The sequence below is a fragment of the Lampetra fluviatilis genome, chromosome 1, assembly GCF_964198595.1.
Source record: "Lampetra fluviatilis chromosome 1, kcLamFluv1.1, whole genome shotgun sequence".
NCBI classification, from domain to species: Eukaryota; Metazoa; Chordata; class Hyperoartia; order Petromyzontiformes; family Petromyzontidae; genus Lampetra; species Lampetra fluviatilis.
This window is the reverse complement of record NC_136275.1, coordinates 22423858-22443756: the sequence shown is the minus strand read 5'-3', so window position 1 is coordinate 22443756 and position 19899 is coordinate 22423858. Positions and strand designations below refer to the sequence as shown.

At 40.5% G+C, this 19899-nt stretch overlaps 1 protein-coding gene across 1 annotated transcript in view; it reads left to right on the top strand.

Moving 5' to 3' along the window:
• The first annotated feature begins 5889 nt into the window (after nt 1-5889).
• The window catches only part of ULK4 (unc-51 like kinase 4), a 69749-nt gene continuing 55739 nt past the window's right edge, over nt 5890-19899 (top strand). The window contains exons 1-12 of the mRNA XM_078859493.1: nt 5890-5921; nt 6034-6088; nt 7157-7303; nt 7737-7836; nt 11792-11931; nt 12606-12741; nt 14586-14687; nt 15372-15455; nt 15733-15808; nt 16304-16396; nt 16495-16610; nt 17441-17510. Coding sequence (XP_078715619.1) covers nt 7166-7303; nt 7737-7836; nt 11792-11931; nt 12606-12741; nt 14586-14687; nt 15372-15455; nt 15733-15808; nt 16304-16396; nt 16495-16610; nt 17441-17510 — 1055 coding nt within the window. The 5' untranslated portion in view covers nt 5890-5921; nt 6034-6088; nt 7157-7165. The remainder of the gene's footprint in view (nt 5922-6033; nt 6089-7156; nt 7304-7736; nt 7837-11791; nt 11932-12605; nt 12742-14585; nt 14688-15371; nt 15456-15732; nt 15809-16303; nt 16397-16494; nt 16611-17440; nt 17511-19899) is intronic.

Sequence of the window (19899 nt, the reverse complement as noted above, 5' to 3'; positions counted from 1 at the left end):
CTAAAGGGGGCGTGGATCGATTCTCGATTAGTAATACATTCTCGATAGTCAGGGACGATTCTAACGCTGGCGCTCCCAGCATAGGCGATTAGGAATCGCTAGAAATCTCTAGGTGGAGTCGAGCGCTTACGATTCGGGTTTACGCATGCCCCGTGTGTGGACATTGTTGGGCCCTGAATAGGGTTTGAGATTTTAAGTTTTCGTGACTGCAGATATCCATACTCTTTGGTTTTTTCGGTAAAGTCACGTAGAAGGGAAATAATAAAATAATAAAAATTAAACATAGTAAGATTATCTTATTATGTTTGTTTTTTACCGAAAGAACCAAGAATATGAATCCATGCAGTCACGAACGCTTTAAATCGAAATCCATACTCTTTGGTTCTTTCGGTAAAGTCAAGTGGGTTTAAAATAAATGAAATTAAATCACGACGTTTCGATTGCAACACAAGCAATCATCATCAGGTGGGAAACCCACAACAAGATATAAAATAAATTAAATCACCACGTTTCGATTGCAACACAAGCAATCATCATCAGGTGGGAAAAACCACAGCAAGATTTTTTTTTGCTGTGGTTTTCCCACCTGATGATGATTGCTTGTGTTGCAATTAGGCCTCGGCAAGGTAAGGTAAATTACCTTTTTTACCGGGTAAAAGGGTAAGGGTAAAGGTTTCGACATGCCAAGGGGTAAGGTAAAGGGTAGGGTAAAGGTAGCTCAGAAGAATTACCCGGTAGGGTAAAGGTAGCGCGAATAATTACCTGGTAAATACAGTACATTGTTTACCGATAAAAGCTCCATGGCACAGTCCGTGGCCTCCATTATAAATTGCGATAATTGATGTCGGACCAGATGGAGACGGTCCACGTTCTTGAGATAGAGGTACTAGAGGACGATGATGCCAGCAACGGCATTTTTGGGGTTGCTGCGAACAGCAATCGAAAGAGTCAGCGGCATGCGTTCCCGTGGGAGCACACGCTCGATTGGATGGAGGGTGATCCCAATGTACAGCACGCACTGCCGCAAGAGGTTTTCCACCCACACGAACGCGTCGGGGTGGAAAGCCCACATCAAGAAGCACAACGTGCTCGCCCCAGGCAGCGAGGTCGGGACGTCAGCGTCGGCTGCCTGAAGGTTCCGTCTAACTGGGCCGGAGCGGTGCAGGATCTTATTGCCTGTCGTTCGTCCGAGGACGATGGCAATAACGAACTTGATCAGGTTGTTGATGAGATCGCCATCGACCAAGACGACTGGGACGAGGAGGTTATGGAGGACGGTGTCGTCGACAGCCTCAACGCCCGATTCGAGAGTATTCTATATGTATAAAGCGCTCTAGCTAGCATTTATCATTATAAACCTTTTACATGTGTTGTACCCCAGTAATTTCCCTGTAATCGGGTAATTTGTATGGGATAAGGGTAAAAGGTAGGGTAAAGGTAGGCTCGTTGCTTTTTACCTTACCTGCTAAAGGGTAAAAGGTAGGGTAGAGTGATTGTATTGTGGTAAGGTAAAAGGTAGGGTAAAGTTTGTCTTGTTTTTGTTACCGTTTAACTTTTACCTTACCTTGCCGAGGGCTAGTTGCAATCGAAACGTGATTTAATTTATTTTATACCTACGTAACTTTACCAAAAGAACCAAAGAGTAGGGTTTGAGATGGTTGAGATTGGTACAAGTAGCGAGTGGCACTACTACGGGACACTTTAGTACGGACATTAGAGGCACGTGGGGGGCAGTACACACTGACACGTGGGGGGGGGGGGGGGGGCAGTAGATACTGACACGTGTGGGAATTACAGGCAAGTAGGGCAGTGCTGACATGCGTGGCAGTGCTGACATGCGTGGCAGTACAGACAAGTGTGGCCGAAGATACGCGGGGCAGACTTTGATCTGGGATTGTATTGGGAGCCAATGGAGTACGGTAATTGTAGTGCAGTGATTTGATTGATGCAGTCTCATTTTTCGGTGTGGGTGAGAAGTCTGCAATTTGCAGACTAGGGTTTTGTGGAGAGCAGAGAGAGTTGCTGTAGGCGAAGCAATACAATAAGTAAATCGAACGATGCACGACTAAGTGACTAGAGACAAGGCGACCAGTACAAACGAGGATGGTGGTTCAAATAAGTGCAGACAAGTCATAAGATAAGTGCGGGTTAGACAAGAGAGTACAAATGAGAAAATCAGTACAAACGAAATAGTTCACAGTACAGACAGGACAACGTAGGGGCCGTCCATAAATGACGTCACGCAATTTTGGATGATTTTTGACCCCCCCCCTCTTCGTCACACGGCGTCATAGAAAGTCAGACCCCACCCCCTCAAATATGACGTCACAAAGCTCTGCCCCCCCCCCCCCCCCAAAATATATAAAACATGCTTCAAATATCTTTAAACTATTGTCATTGTAGTGCGTATTTAATGTGGCGCTGCACTCTGATGTTGTAGGAGAAAACATTTATTAAAAAGTCTATTTAATTAAGAAGAACGTTTTGTCTATATTTATTTAAAGTTGCGCATTTTGATGTGACGTCACATTTCTCAAACCCCCTCCCCCCCATCGTCACACATCGTCACAAATGTCTGACCCCCCCAGGTGCGTGACGTCATTTATGGACGGCCCCTTATGTGTGCAAGACGGGCCAGTCCAGAACATGCAATCAAGACAGAGAGTACATGCAGTGCAACAGTTCAAACAGAACAAACGACACAGTAGAAAAAAAAACCTTAAAAAGTACAGATTAAATGATCCAGTGTAATGAAACAGGCGTTATAACACACGCCGAGTGCTAACAAGATAGGTGCGATGGATCCGGATCTCGCAAAACGGGACAAGCACCGCCGGTGGTGCCCCAAGTCAATTATTGACACGACTGACATCACGAGCTCGGCTTGCGTCACACGTGCAGTGAGAGCTGTGGATTGCGCAATACCGCCGGTGTCATGCGGGCAGGGGTATTGCTTTCCATCTCGTGATGCGGGCGAGCATTCAATACAAATGTCATCGAAGTTTGTTTCCTTGAACAGATGAGAGTGAAGCGGTATTCATCTCTATTGGCAACCCTGAGCCGAATGGCTCACAGGGCTATACCAAATAAATAAATGAAACTGAACTGAGTGGTGGAATCTTCTTGGTTCTTTCGGTAAAGTCACGTAGAAGGGAAATAATAAAATAATAAACATAAAACATAATAAAATAATTCTCACGACGTTTCGGCCACAACGCAAGCAGCCGTCCTCAGGTGAAGAACGGTCTGTCGGAAATACAGCTTTAAATCGAAATTTGAGTGGTGGAAATACCGCATTCCGATCGTCTTTCCATAGGAGGAGCACTGCTGACTTCCCACTAAATACAGTACTGTGCAGTTCTAATTAATTGACGACCTTATAAGTGTGGTGATTGTGTGAAGTCTACCCACAACCAGGTTTTGAACATGCAACCTGATTGGAACACTTTCCACAGTGCAACCAAACTGGATCATTATCGTCTTCCAAACCATAAATAGCACTTGTATCCATGCCGAGGAAGGAGCCACATCCCTCTAGTAGTGTGTCCATTGAGTATCTTGAAAGGCGGTCTCTTGGATTGACGTTTCAAGCAACAAAAGGGGTTTTGGCTATGGCTTTTAGGACGTGACATACTAAAAGGTTGACATGGTTTTTTGATATTTAAAAAAATTTTAAGTTCAGAGAACCTACGCCTACATAGGCTATAGAACACACCTCACTTTCGACTTGCTTTTAATGTGCAAACGAGAAATGTACTGCCCCTCGGGGGGAAAGGTGTGGCAGAAGTGAATAAATGCTGTATAGAACAGGTACAGCGTTACAGTACAGGACAGTAGAGGTTTTATAATTGCCATTTAATGTACTTTCAGTAACATTGTACAACTATTGTTTTGTGGTTTGTGTAAATCTAATACACTTGGTGTTGATACAAGTTAAATCCATTGGAGTCGGGTAAATATCGGGAATATGCATCTGGGTGGTCTTGTAGGTTCAATTCCTGGTCAGGAGTTGACTTTGCCCATCATAAAAAGCCGAAAGTGATCGACCTATGGAGAAACTGCATAATTCCTGATCTAGAAATGTGGAATATCTTCTATTGGCTCAGGAGCTGCCAATATAAAAACCACTCCATGGTTATGTGAACAGGAAGACACTTAACTGAATTCATAAATAAATTACCGTGAAAAATAATACAATATGTAACTACAACTTTCACAATTCACACAACATACTGCAATATTATATTAACATTAAACTAAATGATGACTGTATATATCGAGCAAGCATAGTGTGCCAAAGACCACTAGAGATGTCCTGTCATGTGAAATAGGAGAGACATTTGATGCTCAGACAGGGATGGATAATTTTTGGCCTTGAGGGCTGGGTTGGTCCATGCTTTCACATCAATAATACCCCATTCATTATACACTTTGTTCCACTTTAAATGTGAATAGAGTTTGGTTGGCATGAAAATATGTACTGGTTTCAGACCATAAGGCCTGCAATTAATCAATTTAAACACATTTTAATATATTTGAAGCAAAGGCACTGAATCAATTTTGTGAAAGTCCAATATCCAAAGAGTAGTCACCTTGAAATTCTAAAGTGAACATTTAAAACCCTCAACGCTTTTTGCAAGAGTAGGCTCATGTGTGCCAGGGTGGCCCTAATATCCAACTTGAAACGACAATAACCATGTACTTATTAAGGTCCGAACAAAACACCTGCAAGAGAATGCACTGCATACAGTACTGATAAAGATTTCAATGGTCGCTTCAAAAGAACACTGCCTGAGAAACATTGGTACTCGTATGCTGCCCCCTGCTGTCAATAAAATAAATATAATCATTGCTTTCGTACCACATACTGGACGTACAAAAAAATAACCAATGCTTTGTCTTGTGACACGTACATAATAAGCATTACACGATGCTTGTACTTGTCTCTAGAAATACCCTTAGGCATGTGTAATGAGTTGCAGCAACATATTAAAAGATAAATGTTGATCACTTAAGTACATACACCTTATCAGTGCCTACCTTATTACAGACCAATTCAGATCGTATTGGTCACCCCGTGCCCTTATAAATCTCAACGTTCATCCTACAAAGTCCCATCACAAGGAAGAAACACAAACAAATTGACAAAAAATATTTGTCCGTATTGAAACAGCTGTATGCCGAATGGACTTGAAAACTAAATTTCCTTATACTACAAGAATACGGGTAAACCGTATGGGTTGACAGCTATGGAAGTAATGTACGTGGGAATGGTGCTGCAGAAGCTGCATGAGCCAGAGCATAAACTTTCCAATTCGACGACAGTGTACTTACGAACCCCTGCCACTTACAAGCAAGCGCACTTCAGTCACTTTACATAGCAAAACAGCTTTTAAACCAGTGGCAAAGTTTAAAAAAAAAAGCTTCAAATCTAGAATTAAAGTTTAAAAATTTCAACAATACTGGTAAATTTCGATTTAAAGCTTTCGTGACTGCAGGGATTCATCTTCTTGGTTCTTTCGGTAAAGTCACGTTTTATATTTTATTAAAAAATAAAAGAAAATTTTATTTTATTATTTCCCTTCTCAGTGACTTTACCGAAAGAACCAAGAATACCATGGCAACCGTTATTGCAGGAATAGTCTATTCTACATTTGAGGTAGGGGGGGGGGGAGGTCTTAATAGCCAAACATTAAAACAACCTCAACACCCAAAAACGCGTTTTTTGTGATTAATTGTAACAATTTCAAATATACTATATTTTATTTGTAATTGTAATGGGCGTGAGTAACGAATATTGTACTTTAATGATGTTGTGTTTCGTTGTTGGTATTAAACCCCCCTCCACCCAGGCAATGGTCGAGCCCAACAGCCGAGCGAGACGCGCTGGAAGCTCCACAACGCAAGTCTCTTCTTCATTGGTATCGTGAATCGTTTTGTGATTAGCTTTACATTCATTAACTTCTTGATTGTTATTGTATCACCCAGACCTGCATTCTAGTGCCTCATTGTCACCGGTGTCGCCGTTTACAGCGTTCACTTGCACGGTTCATGGTGGACCCAGTTCTGGAGTTGTCACTGCTGCACTGTACGTACTGTACTATTACTAGTTAGGGTTTATATACTGAACATTATATGTGCACATTAATTAACTGTATACAATGCTGTGGTATTATAAAGAGCGTGTCCGCTGTATTGTACAATGACTTGCGGTTTCCACGTAGATGGACTGTCCCACGTCATACAGTGGGACTGGCAACGTGATTAAATACTATATTGTGGAAGCCGCAAGACAATAAATACTATATTGAGTCGAATGGTTCATAGTGCACTACTCTTAGGTTTTTTCGGTAAAGTCACGTAGGTAAAAATAAATAAAAACTATTATTATTTCTATTATTTGTTTTCTATTAAAATAATAAAAATAATAATTATAACTATTATAATAGTTTTAATAATTATTTCTATTATTTTTATTATTTAACTATCATTATAAGAATTATAAATAACTATTATTATTTCTATTATTTGATTATTTATTTTTACCTACGTGACTTTACTGAAAAAACCTAAGAGTATGAATCCTTGCAGTCACGAAAGCTTCAAATCTAGAATTCATAGTGCACTGTGCTAACCACTATGCCACTACTCACATACCTATATTGTGTACTATACTGGACTCTACGTCAACTACTCTTTTGTGTACAGTGCTGTACGTTGTTTACACGACAGTCCTCAATAGCCAAATTGGCTCCATATTCAAGTAAGTAATACGGCTGGGCTCATCTCCAGCACCCATGAAAGTGATGAAAAGTAAATTCCCCATGGCGTGGGGTTTTATTTAATGAAACCGCCACTGTTAAATTGTCATCGGTACGTACTTTAGTGGCCCTGGAGAAATGATGGACTGATTCGTTTGTCCTGGAATAGGTAAATTTGTATGGCATAGGTTTTTCACTATAAAATACAAACATGTGATAAAGCTGATATGGTTCAGAATTCTTTTTTTACTACATCGACTAATTTAAACAAAGGAGTACTGAAATAACCCTGTATTTTATTTGTAAAGTAAACTGAAGCAATTCAAGGTGCGAAATGTGCTGAAACAACCTGGTGTGTTAATTGTGCTGCCATTTGCTTGGCTCTTCTATTGCAGTAAAGTGGAATGGAAAACTTCGTCCTTTACGAGGAGATTGGCCGAGGCCGTCACACCGTGGTCTACAAGGGGCGCCGGAAAGGAACGATCAACTTTGTGGCTATCCTGTGCGTTGAAAAGTGCAAACGCCCACAAATTACGAACAGGGTATGTTCCAGGATCTTGGTGCCGATTTGTTGGCTGATCTAAAAAGCATATTTTTTTGTCCGGTATTTGCATAAAATACAAGAATTGTAAGAAAAATATGTTATGAATATAAATATTTTCCTAACATAAACAAATTCGTATTACAATTTTTTTTGCATGAGCATTTGGACAGCAGCTATGTGTGGCCCTTAGCCAGAGGTAAACGTCTATATGGTGGGGGCTATTTCTCTTTAGGGCAATCACTATTGACTTCCCACAAAATAGTACAAATATAAAAACCTCGTAAGGACGATAGGCTGAGTTGACCTCTGATCAGGATCTGATCACATGACCTTTTTGATTCTGGGTCGGTGCCACCCAGCCACATACAATAATACACAATAATGTGCCTCGTTTGATAATATTGACACTTGCCTATTTGACTTGATTACAGGTGAGGTTAACCCATGAAGTTATTCATGAGAATATTGTGCAGTTTCTTGAGTGGTACGAGACCAGCAATCACTTGTGGCTGGTGGTGGAGCTCTGCACAGGTACCATGTGAACCATACAAACTTTGTGCAGTGCCTGTGTTTCCTTACCCCAAGCTACATAGATGATTTAGTATTGTAGTATTTAATATTAATTAACCGGTAAATGTGACGCAATCTTGGCAATGTAGCACTGTCAACTATTTAGCTCTTCAGGAACAGAAGGAAGAAGCTCACAACACATGAACCAAAATGTTAGACATCATACAGAACTATCAAAACTTATAAAAGTCACTTTTTGTCTGTGTGGACACACATTGTGACGCATTAAACTGACAAACTGCTGGGTTTACGTTTCAACAAACTACACACATACTATGCAATAAGCCCCCGGACGAAACATTGCTATTTGTTTTTCCCATCCGTAAAATGTAAAGTACAGTGATACCTCGGTTCACGAACGCTTCTGTTCACGAACAACTCGGTTCACGAACAGAAAAGTTCATAAAAATATGCTCCGGTTCACGAACTCCGCTTCGGTTCACGAACAGGAGCCACGGCCATTTTAATGCTATTTCCAGGCTGTCACATGGTCGTGACTTCCTGTAGGAAGATCGTGGAGAGAAGAAGAGTCACAGAAAGAAGTACTGTGAGTACTGTGAAGACACTTTCAGTGACTTTTTGCTTTTTGGTGTGCTTTTTAGCACATACAGTACTGTACTGTACTACTGTACTGTACAATACTGTACTTACTGTATTGTACAGTTCACCCGTTTGAGTGCTTACTGAAGTCATCTCAAGCAAGGTTAGTGTTCTCTCTTTATACATTACTATACTGTACAGTACTAATGTGTATTGTAATTTGTTTCATATTTTTGTGCTTCAAAAACCAAAAAAAAAGGTCAGAACGGATTAACCGGATTTACATTGAATCCTATGGGAAAATGTGCCTCGGTTCACGACCAATTCGGTTCACGACCAGAGTCAGTTCACGAATTAAGTTCGTGAACCGAGGTATCACTGTAGTTGAATTAACAATTTATTATTGTTATATTACTACACTGAGGGCGGCGCCAAATCACGCATCTGCGCATGCTCAGCAAACGCTGACCCGTCATTGTCCCTAGCAACACACATTATCGGTGGGAACGGGGGAGGAAATTCTCATTCGTGTTCAAAATGCTAAAATAACACAACATTGAGGTAAATTCTTCACAGTGTGATGTCCTCTTCTCCCCCCTCCCACCCCAATGTGTGAACTTAATACTATAGGGTCGGTAGATACTACTATAGTCCTTAGATACTATTACTGTAGAGCGGGAGGGGGATGGTGGGGGTGGGGTAGCAGGCCAGCACCAGCCAGCCAAGGTGCCACCTCGGCCGGCTGGGAAATTTAGGCGAGGCCAGGGCTCTGCACGGGACTAGGCCTCACCATGGCACTCTGTTAAGTTAGTAGTTATACTATCAGACCTCCTTTACCTGTGGCAAAATATAGTAATAGGTTTTTACCCTTTAAACTGGTACAAAAAACTGACACCTTTATACAAGGCATCGTGTTTGCAATAACCACAACACAAGCAGTCAAAATGCAAACAAAAAGAAACAACTCTGATGATGATAATGATATGCACTGTCCTTGAAGTTGATTGGCCCACACCTGACCTCATCTGGTCCAACACCAATGGAGACTATGCTCTAAGAAAAGCTGTCTCGGGTGTGGACCAATCAACTTCAAGGACAGTGCATATCATTACCATTATCAGAGTTTATTTTTGTTTGCATTTTGACTGTTTGTGTTGTGGTTATTGCAAACATGATGCCTTGTTTAAAGGTGTCAGTTTTTATACCAGTTGAAAGGGTAAAAACGATTACTATTAGTAGTTATAATATTATAGACTCGATAGATACTATTATAGAGTCAGTATATACGACTATAGAGTAGGTCGATACTACTGTAGAGTAGGTAGATACTACTGTAGAGTTAGTATATACTGCTATAGAGTCAGTACATAGTACTTTAGAGTTAGCAAATACTACTATAGTCAGTATATACTACTGTACCGTTAGTAGATACAACTATAGAGACAGATACTACTATAGAGTTAGTAGATACTACTATATTTTAACACGTAGGCTTTCGCGACCAATATTATTCATAATCAACGTTTTTAGGTTTAAATCGCGTTATTTATAAATGTGTCGTAACCTTCCACCACCCGACACGGCCAATCAGTAAAAAAGTGTCACGTTGACAAAAAACGTTGAATACATTTAAAATGTCTTTTGTCAACGTGACACTTTTTTACTGATTGGCCGTGTCGGGTGGTGGAGGGTTACGACACATTTTTAAATAATGCGATCTAAACCCAAAAACGTTGATAATGAAAGATACTACTATAGTCAGGAGATACTACTGTAGAGTCACTAGATACCACTATAGAGTCACTAGATACCACTATAGAGTCACTAGATACTACTATAGATTCAGTAGCTCCTACTACAGTCAGTAGATACCACTACAGTCAGTATATACTGCTGCAGAGTTAGTAGATACTATAGATGCCTTGTAGGATGTGGAGCTTCCAGCTTGTAGAACGAAGCCACCCCGGTCCCTCTCAGAGACCCACCTTATATCCTCCCGGGTCGGAGCTGGCTCCACCCAGGCCCCACCCGTCTTCTCGAGCGTTCTAGCTCCCTCGATCCCTCTCGAGAGCTCTCCCCGGACATGTGATCACCCCCTAGCCCCCCCACCTGGGACCCTCTCTGTGGACACTCCAGATCACATGTCTACGGGGTCAACTAGAGTGCCATGGCCCGGGGCAACCCTGTCCCTGACACTCTCCCGCTCCCCCTTGTGGGAGCTCGCACTACACACTATGCGCGGTGCCCACGCTATCCCAGCGCTCACCAAGCCCGGCTAAGGCTGGTATTACACCCGATGACGGTGCATCGCACGCCGTGCTGTGCTAGAGCCGGCATCACACAGCAACCCACCCGGTGCTGTCCGCGACGTAGGAACATCGCACGCCACGACCCTCCCGGGCCGGCACCATACAGTGACATCCCTGATGTCACTACACATACATATAATCACATAATTAATTGCTGGATTAACACCTCTGCACGTGTCTCTCATGGGGATTGATACTACTGATAATTGTGTGAAATACATTGAAACAATTTTGGTCTAAATTATGAAACATATCCCTTTTTACCCAATGGTTTATGTTTGTTAAACATTACAGTATTATGTTTTATTAAATTTTTTTGCAGGCTGTATTTGAACAATTACATCTACTCTAAGAAAATATTTATAGTACAAAATATGCTGTTAAAACTGTTAAATTATGAATTTGTAGAGTGACTTTAAAATGAGGAATACATTTAAAATGTATTCTCCATATAATACAACAAAAATAAATCCGGTAAAGTGAATGTAAACTTGACTCACATGTGTTGTGAATCCAACCCCAAGACTTGTGGAAGGCTTGTTTCACGAGCACTCAATAACTCCCGATGGAGAGCTTGTGAACATCACCTGCATATAACATGGGTGGAGTACTACTCATCCACTTTGCCTTTAATACATAGAAGCCCTCTCCTCCCACTGCACGTGGTCACTGGCAACGTCATTTGTAACAATGAGAAACACCCGGCTCCAGCTACCACAGGTCACAGGTATTGTGTGGTTGTTGCCGAAGACATAGTGCATGTCAGCATGACACGGCAGCAGCGGTCGCCGCCATTCGGTTGGCATGACAGCAACACCACATACCCTCCTTGGTGAATGTAGCATGTCTAGAGTCACAGAAGGTACGTTCTACAAGTAACCCCTATGTTAAGTGACATGAAGTCAACGTTCCAAGTTGCTTAACCTGTCCTGCCATTAAATTTCTGTCATCCTCTGCATAGATCTGTAATGCTAAGTAGTGCTTCACCACCTGTTGTGCTACTTAATGTGAACCTTGTGCGATCATAGGCTGTCTGAAGGCTAGTCTTTTTGTGTGCTGTTTGGAAGGGGGCTCTTTGGATGCCGTGATTGCCCAGGACAAGCACCTCCCAGAGGATGTCGTGCGGGAATTTGGAATTGACCTTGTGAGCGGCCTGCTTCACATCCATGAGCTTGGCATCATCTTCAGTGACCTCACCCCAGCAAAGGTTAAACGTTATTTTGTTGTACGTGACAGTACTTTATTATGTTAGATACTTAAGAGGTTTTATATTTGCTAGTTTGGATAAAACAGGTAAAGCAAGCTCCTACATTAGGCTTTATACAGTATACAAAGTCAAAGTATCTCCTTTGCACAATGCGCTCTGGACCTCGACAGCACTCATCTCCACTCTAAATGCACCCACATTAGCTCCAATAACAAAACGTTAATTAAATGTCCTGACTTGATGTATACCATATTGTACCATATTGCAATTTTATATATTAAATAGTAAAGCTTATTAACAGTGTGGCACTAAGCAATAAAATGATGGCTGGATTGGGAAGAAAGTGAATTACAGCTGTATAGGACAGCATGGTATTGTGTCAAAATGTGAATTCCTGAATATAGAAGTGTATAGGAAATTATGATAATGACCATAACAATACATTTATGCAAATAATGAATTTGTACATTTTTCTTTTGATGTTTATATATTTCATTAATTGCATTTTGAATTATGTATAGTTTTTTAGAATACATGTAAGTAATAGAAGCTGAACACGGAAAAAAGTATTACTAAACGTCCTGGCTACGAGCACACACCGTGGTGTCTGGGACAAAATAATGCAGTCTATCAAACTGTCAAATGGCACTTGCCAATGACACTGATATCCACAGATTATGCTCGATGGACCGGGCAATCTGAAGCTCAGTAACTTGTCCCTGGCCCGAGCCGAGGGGGAGAATTTACAAGAGTTCTTCAGCCTGGTGGCCGGAGAGGACGGGGACTCGCCTGACCCTGAGGCTGCTCAAGGTGAGGTTCTCATGTTCATGAGCACAGTCCATTGGCTGGCTTGAACCTGATGTCACAATTTAATAAAAAAAAACATTGGCAGGACACATTCTGTAAATAGGACAACCACTTTTGACAGCCTCCAATAATGATGCTAATTTTATCAACTCTGCATGTATGATGGGCTGAGTTTTTGTGGAATATTATTGACGCGCATAATGTCACCTTTAATTTCTAACAAATGTACACAGTTCTTCCAGATAAGTGGGGTATTTGTGACGCCTATATTGGTTTTGAGCATAAAAAAATGTGTTAATGAGCTGTGATAATAAATATTATTTGCACTTATATATTCGGCACCTTTCAGGAAAAGTCTCAAGGTGTCATGATGCAATAGATATACTATGCAATCCCCTCCAGTTATAATTACATACAGAGAAAATGTAATTTGCACTCAATGTAGCTAATTAAATTATTGATTATGTTGTTTCACAATACACTGATTACATCTCAAGTAGGTAATCTAGATCCAGGAGTTAATTTAGCATATTTTACTTTTGTACTGTAACCAACTTTAAGAAAGAGATAGGAAATGGGGTATATAATGAATGTACATGTACAATACTTGTTATGAAAGGCATACATTTATGAAGATATTTAATCCATATAGTATGTTTACACATTGCCTGACGAGATCATTATAATGTTCACCAATCTGCTGTATTATTGGCAGTACATTGCAGTTTCCGAATAAAGGAGGGGTTTATTATTTCCAAGAAAACTGGATTTGAGATGATGTTTAACATTTTGGTTGTAATATTGGAGAATGTCTTTGGAGAATTGTAGATTGTGCAGTGATGATTGGGTTGCAGGTTTTCAAAGCTCAAAGTTAATCAAATTTAGCACCTAAAGTGCAGTCAGTGCAGAGGAGAAATACTTTGTAATTTGTGCTGTAAGTGCCATTACAGTTTATTGTAATATGGCATCCATTATGGAACACTGAAAAATGTATAACTTGAAAGTCAATAGCGTATGGATTCCAAATAAACTATTTATTCAGACTTCATATGCATTCATAATGGTCTGTTAAAGCTGGATTCAGTGAATTTTAAAAGCAATAGAGAGAGGAGAGGGTTTTGTCAGAATGACATTTCAAATTTAAACAGCGCTCAAAGGTGTCACTGCACAGAGTGCATTGCTGTGATGTTTATGTAAGGCATTCAAGCACTCATTGCGATTGGCATTCAGTCACATTTTTACTGAGTTCAAGGGTCGTAGGTCATGCACAAGTTATGTACAATTCTATAGATGCCTGGTTTATTCTGGTCAGAATGAGCCCTTCACAATTTACAATAAAAAAAACTCTTAATACGTGTTATTTACTCAGAGTGGTAAATTAAGTTTGTTATGTACATATGCAATACAAATGTGCATAATGTATCCAAGAAAGCCTCACTGAATCTCAAAACTTTTTACAAGAGATTTCTGCAATGCTGGTGTATGTTGCTAATGCCATTAATGAGTGTTTTGCATTTAGGAGACAACTGGAGTACCTGGAGCTAATCTGTACATATGAAGATATCAAACTCAGAGCTCCACACAGATAAATTAAAATATCTGTTTCTGTACTACTAGCTCCTGGCCACCTATGGATTTGCCCCTACCCTACTTTGGAAATGTAATCCACCTACCGTTTCAGGGATGCCAAAGGAGAAGAATGCTACCCCATGTTATTTTAATCAAAAATACTATTTGTATTAACTTTCACAGGCAATATTAATCAAATGTAACTCCTAGGTGGTTCTTATGAATGAGTTAAATTCATTTATATATGAATGCTTGTATTTCTTGATGACATTCATCAGGCTCGCCAGTCTACATGGCCCCAGAGGTGCTCAAGGGAGAGGAATTCAGTGTTGCCAGTGACTTCTTTTCCCTGGGATGTATGCTGTATGAACTGTTTACAGGTAACCATATATATTTAATTTATGTCTGTTTACCTCTGTTGACCTATGATTACTAAAAGATAAACTATTATTATGATGGAGTTATAATTCAGATTTGGTAGGCCAATGGCATATGCAATACAGTAGTGAGACCCCAGAATCATATTCTTTCCGATAGGTCAATTGCATCTACAAACACAGGGAGAGGAGTTGTTACCTCTCAAGATACCATTATCCACCCAACACTGTACCGTACCACAACATGTGCTCTGGTCAACATTGACCATTTGGTTAAATGCGGCATCTTGAATTCATTAGATTTACCATACTGTAATACAATCACAAATTAAAGGCTAGGAATTGTGGATCATTTTGCAAAAAATATGAATGTAAATTACAATCGTATTTTTATCAGAATAACAGGCAATGTTTTATCACACATAATACTGTATATGTGAACCACCGAATTCTCTTTCAAGCTACCTGCATGTAGAGCTACAATTATAGGCAATTTGCTTAAGACATTTGCTAGCTTATAATATTCACAAAAGCCCTATGTCACTGGTAGATGTTTTTAAGCAAGAGCCAAACGGTTCGACAACATAACTGAAAACTCTGTATAACAAACATTAAAAAAAGTAATATGTATGGTTGGTTGAGCTTGGTTAACATATGTTCTTTTGCGATGCCTATTGTTTGCTCCAGGCACCCCTCCATTTTTTTCTGAAAACTTCCCAGAGCTTATGGAAAAGATTCTCAATGAGGTGCCAGCTACCCCAACGGTATCAGGTGTGTGTGTGTTTTTTTTTGTGGCCCATCTATTATGTATTATGAATATATTTGGGAATACATTGGCAACTCTGAGCCACAGCAAGTGCATATTTTTACCATAATTGTATTATCTTAGACAATAATGGACAGATTATGTATAAACTGTCATCGGTAAATGGAATGGTTGCTCAAGTTAATACGTTATACAAACACATTTCAATTATGATACAACAGGGCTTTGCTGGCTTTCAATAAACGAAGGCTTTTAATTATATAATTATGTTTACTGTATAAGGAGAAAATGCAAAGAAACCCTCTTCAGAATTTGTCAACCTGCTGGAACAACTGCTTCAGAAAGATCCATCTAAAAGGTAACTTTGGTGCCTGAATTCAAAACTGCCTATTTTACTTCATATCGAGTTTTTGAGTGAATCATATTAGTAAAGTTATCAAAACCAAAGTGCCCACCTGATCACACAGGGATGGCTCTGCACTTTTCTTCGTGGAAATTACATGTTCATATGGCAGCATAGGTTCCCAGAAAGTAATGATCATTTTATATGACCGGAACGAGTCCTACTCTGACTGGGATTTGAACTCTCGACCTTGCAATTGTGAGTTAAATACTCTACCATCAAATTAATTTCATGAGTTATGATTTGAGTCGAAAATATTTATAGGCTACATGGTACACATTTACTAGTATTACAGCAGCATGTTAGCATCATGGTCAGTTTACTCATCACTATTAATATGCTGTTCACTGTCTCCGTGTAGTCATACATGTCGTTTGAAAATATATAACATCAATTGGCACCCATTGGTGTTTAACACAGTGTTGCCACTTCATCTCTGCATGGGTGCAGGCCGGAGAGGCAGGCTCTGTTAGAGCACCCATTCTGGAAGGGCGCCTTTTCAGAATCACTCCCCAGTGATATCGGCAAGCCTGCAGACAAGAGGTAACGCTGTTCATCTGTTGAACACAGGTCCTTGTGCTAGCACTTATAAAGTGTGTGGGTGTGCTCATATATATGTGTATGCATGTGGTCCTGTGCAGTGCTGTAAATGAGGATGTGGTTGACGCCGCATCTGCATCGCCTCCCAAGGGCAGCTCCGTGGCTTCCACAGCCACCAGCCTAGACCGCAGCACCCTCAGCCGGTCCTTCAAGCTCGGTAAGGATTGAGGCTGCACTGAGCTGGCACTAGGGATGAATTTTGGATGAAAAACATAGCATATTTAGGATTTTTACAGACTTTATCAGGTCTTCTTTTTTGGATTTTAGCATCCTTTTACATGATGCAATACTTCAACGTGTCTTTTAACATAAGTGACCTGATACCAACACTTTTGGTCGGAAAGATTTAAAGTGATAGCATTTTCTGCGAGGCCATACATCCTGGTCCATCCAAAATAAAACAAAAAATCTGATCATCCGAAAATGTAATATCTAGGCCTAATTTCAGATGTTTCAGATGAATCTGACAATTGGGGACACACACCTAAATGGCACTGCTGATCAGATCCTGGGTTTACATTTTCAAATCTGGATTTCAATGATCTGTGATTAAACTGCGTTTTAAGTGTATTGAGTTAATGATCTATGCCTGGTCACCAGTGACTGTGCATATCCTTTTTTACTGAAATGTATCTTCGTTATCTAAAAGATCAAGTTTAAGGATATATTAAATTAATTATACAATGCAACATATTTTACAAAGTATAAAGGACTGTATAGCCGAGCCGCATTGAAGAGATTTCAGAAGTCGCTCATCCAACTTACTCCATACGAGAAGTTGTCTTTATCTTGGTTAACACTTGGGGCATAAACTTATAATCTCAGTTGTATTGACGTAGATACATGCATTACTATGAGACGTTGAACCACCCAGCCAGCTCTAATTTCAGTGTTCTCTTCTCATGTGAGAGGAATATTTTTCAATTATATTATCTGATTGAATTCACTTTCCTTGTTAACTGTTACTGCTTCTGTTTTATTTTACAGAGAAACCGGATGAATTGAGGCCTAAAAGTGTCATGGACACGGAGAACAATGAGTCAATGTTTTCTCTCAGGTTTGACATTACTTTTTTCTCATATTGCATCTCATACCTTTTGTTACCTGTACACTATTAACATCTTAACCGTGGTTCGTTTATATTAATTTGATCATTTAGTGGGAGTATTCAAATGTAGTTTTATCCTTTGCCTGTCATGGTTGTACCAGGAATAAGGTATTGTTGTGTTAAAACACGCAATGAGTTGGTGCCCTTCTCCAATGCCATCCTTGAGTCAGAGGTGAAAATTGCACATTTATATGACACTAGCGGGAAGAACCCAGCGTTGCCCGCGGAAATAATATATTTAAAAACTTATCTTAGAAATATAACATATGCATACACAAATACGAAGCTATTGTGAAAGCTCGGTGTGCCGTTTGTCCATTTATCCGTCAACAAAATTATAAGAGTCTTGCAGAAGTCCAAAAAGTTACATAAAGTGGGGGGTAAATAGTTGATCTAAAATGTTTCTGAAAATTGTCGACCCCCCCCCCCCCCTCAAAAAATATTTACCCCCGCGTAAGCATATATACCTACACACCCTAGAATGAGTAGTATCTAGTGACTCTATAGTAATATCTGACTCTACAATAGTATCTGGCTCTGTATCTACTGAATCTATCATAGTATCTATTGACGCTATAGTAGTATCTACTCACTCTGTAGTTGTATCTACTGACTGTATAGTAATATCTACTGAGCCCAGTAGTAGCTACTAACTGTATAATAGTAATTCTAGATTTGAAGCTTTCGTGACTGCAATGATTCATATTCTCAGGTTTTTTCGGTAAAGTCACGTAGGTAAAACATTAAAAGTAATGAAAGTAAAATAATTATTATTATTATTATTATTTTTATTTTTGTTTTGTTTTATTTTACTTTCATTACTTTTAATGTTTTACCTACGTGACTTTACCGAAAAAACCTGAGAATATGTATAATAGTATCTACTAACCCTAAAGTAGTATCTACCAACTCTATAGTAGTAACTACTAACTCTATAGTATTTACACCATTGGAACCTCATTTGCCAGTAAAAAATATGATAATTGTTTGTTTACCCTTCTATCTGCCAACAAAACTGACACCTTTTTTACAAGGAATCATGTTTGCATAGACCACAATACCTGTAGCCATAATGCAAACAAAAAACATAACTCTGATAATATATGCACTGTCCTTGAAGTTGATTGGTCCACACCCGAGACAGCTTTCCTTATAGCCTAGTCTCACATGGGTTGGACCAGATGACGCCAAAAGGCGCCTTTTGGCGTCATCTGGTTCACCTGAAGGCTCTTAGACACATACGTCCTCTCATCTCTACTGAAATTGCCAACACATTGGCATGTTGCATAGTTGGGTCTCGCCTTGACTATTGCAACTCCGTCCTAGTCCGGACCTCCGCTGGCAACCTAAAGAAACTTCAAAGACTACAAAACAACCTAGCACGCGTCGTCATTGCCCACACTCATCCCCGTCTCGACTCACTAGCTTGTTTCCGTGCTCTCAACTGGCTACCCATCGCCAGTAGGGTCACATACAAGACCGCCTGCCTCTGCCACAATGCCTTCATATCCGCCTGCCCGCCGTACCTTTCTTCATTATTGACAACTTGCAGCTCTGCACACGGCAGATGCCTGCGCAGCGCGACTCACGACCTCCTCTTGATACCAAGATCCAGGATGGTCATGTATATGCGCCGCTTCTCGATGGCAGCCCCAACAGTCTGGAACAATATCCCTCTGCACATTCACAGCATCACCTCAATCGCCTCCTTCAAGAGAAACTTAAAAACTCACCTCTACAATCATGCTTTCGAGCGACTCTGAGCTTGGCTCCGCACCTCTGAGTTGCGGCCACTACGTCTGCAAATTTGCGCGCATTACAAATTGAACTATTATTATACAAAGTGCCGTGGTCCCGTGCAGACCCCCCCGACCTCGCCTAGCTTGCCCAGTCGGCCGAGGTGGCGCCTTGGCCGGCTGGGGCTGGGCCGCTACCCCCCCCCCCACCATCCCCCCGCCTGCACTACAGTAGTATCTACGGACGATAGTAGTATCTACCGACCCTATAGTAAGTGCACACATTGGAGTTGGGGGGGGGGGAAATAAGACATCACACTTTGAGGACATCACACTTTGAAGAATTGACCTCAGTGTTGTGTGTATTTTTTTTTACATTTTTAACGCGAATGAGAATTCCCCCCTCCACCCACCAATCGGTTGTGTGCGTTGCTATGGGAACCACGGATCAGCATTTCGCGCATGCGCAGATGCGTGCTCTGGCGCCGCCCTGTGCTTATAAAAGTAATACATTGTTCATTTAACTACTTTAAAGTTGATATATGTGAAATACGAATAGCACTGGCTCACCCTGGGGCTTATCACGTGGTATCTGGGTGATT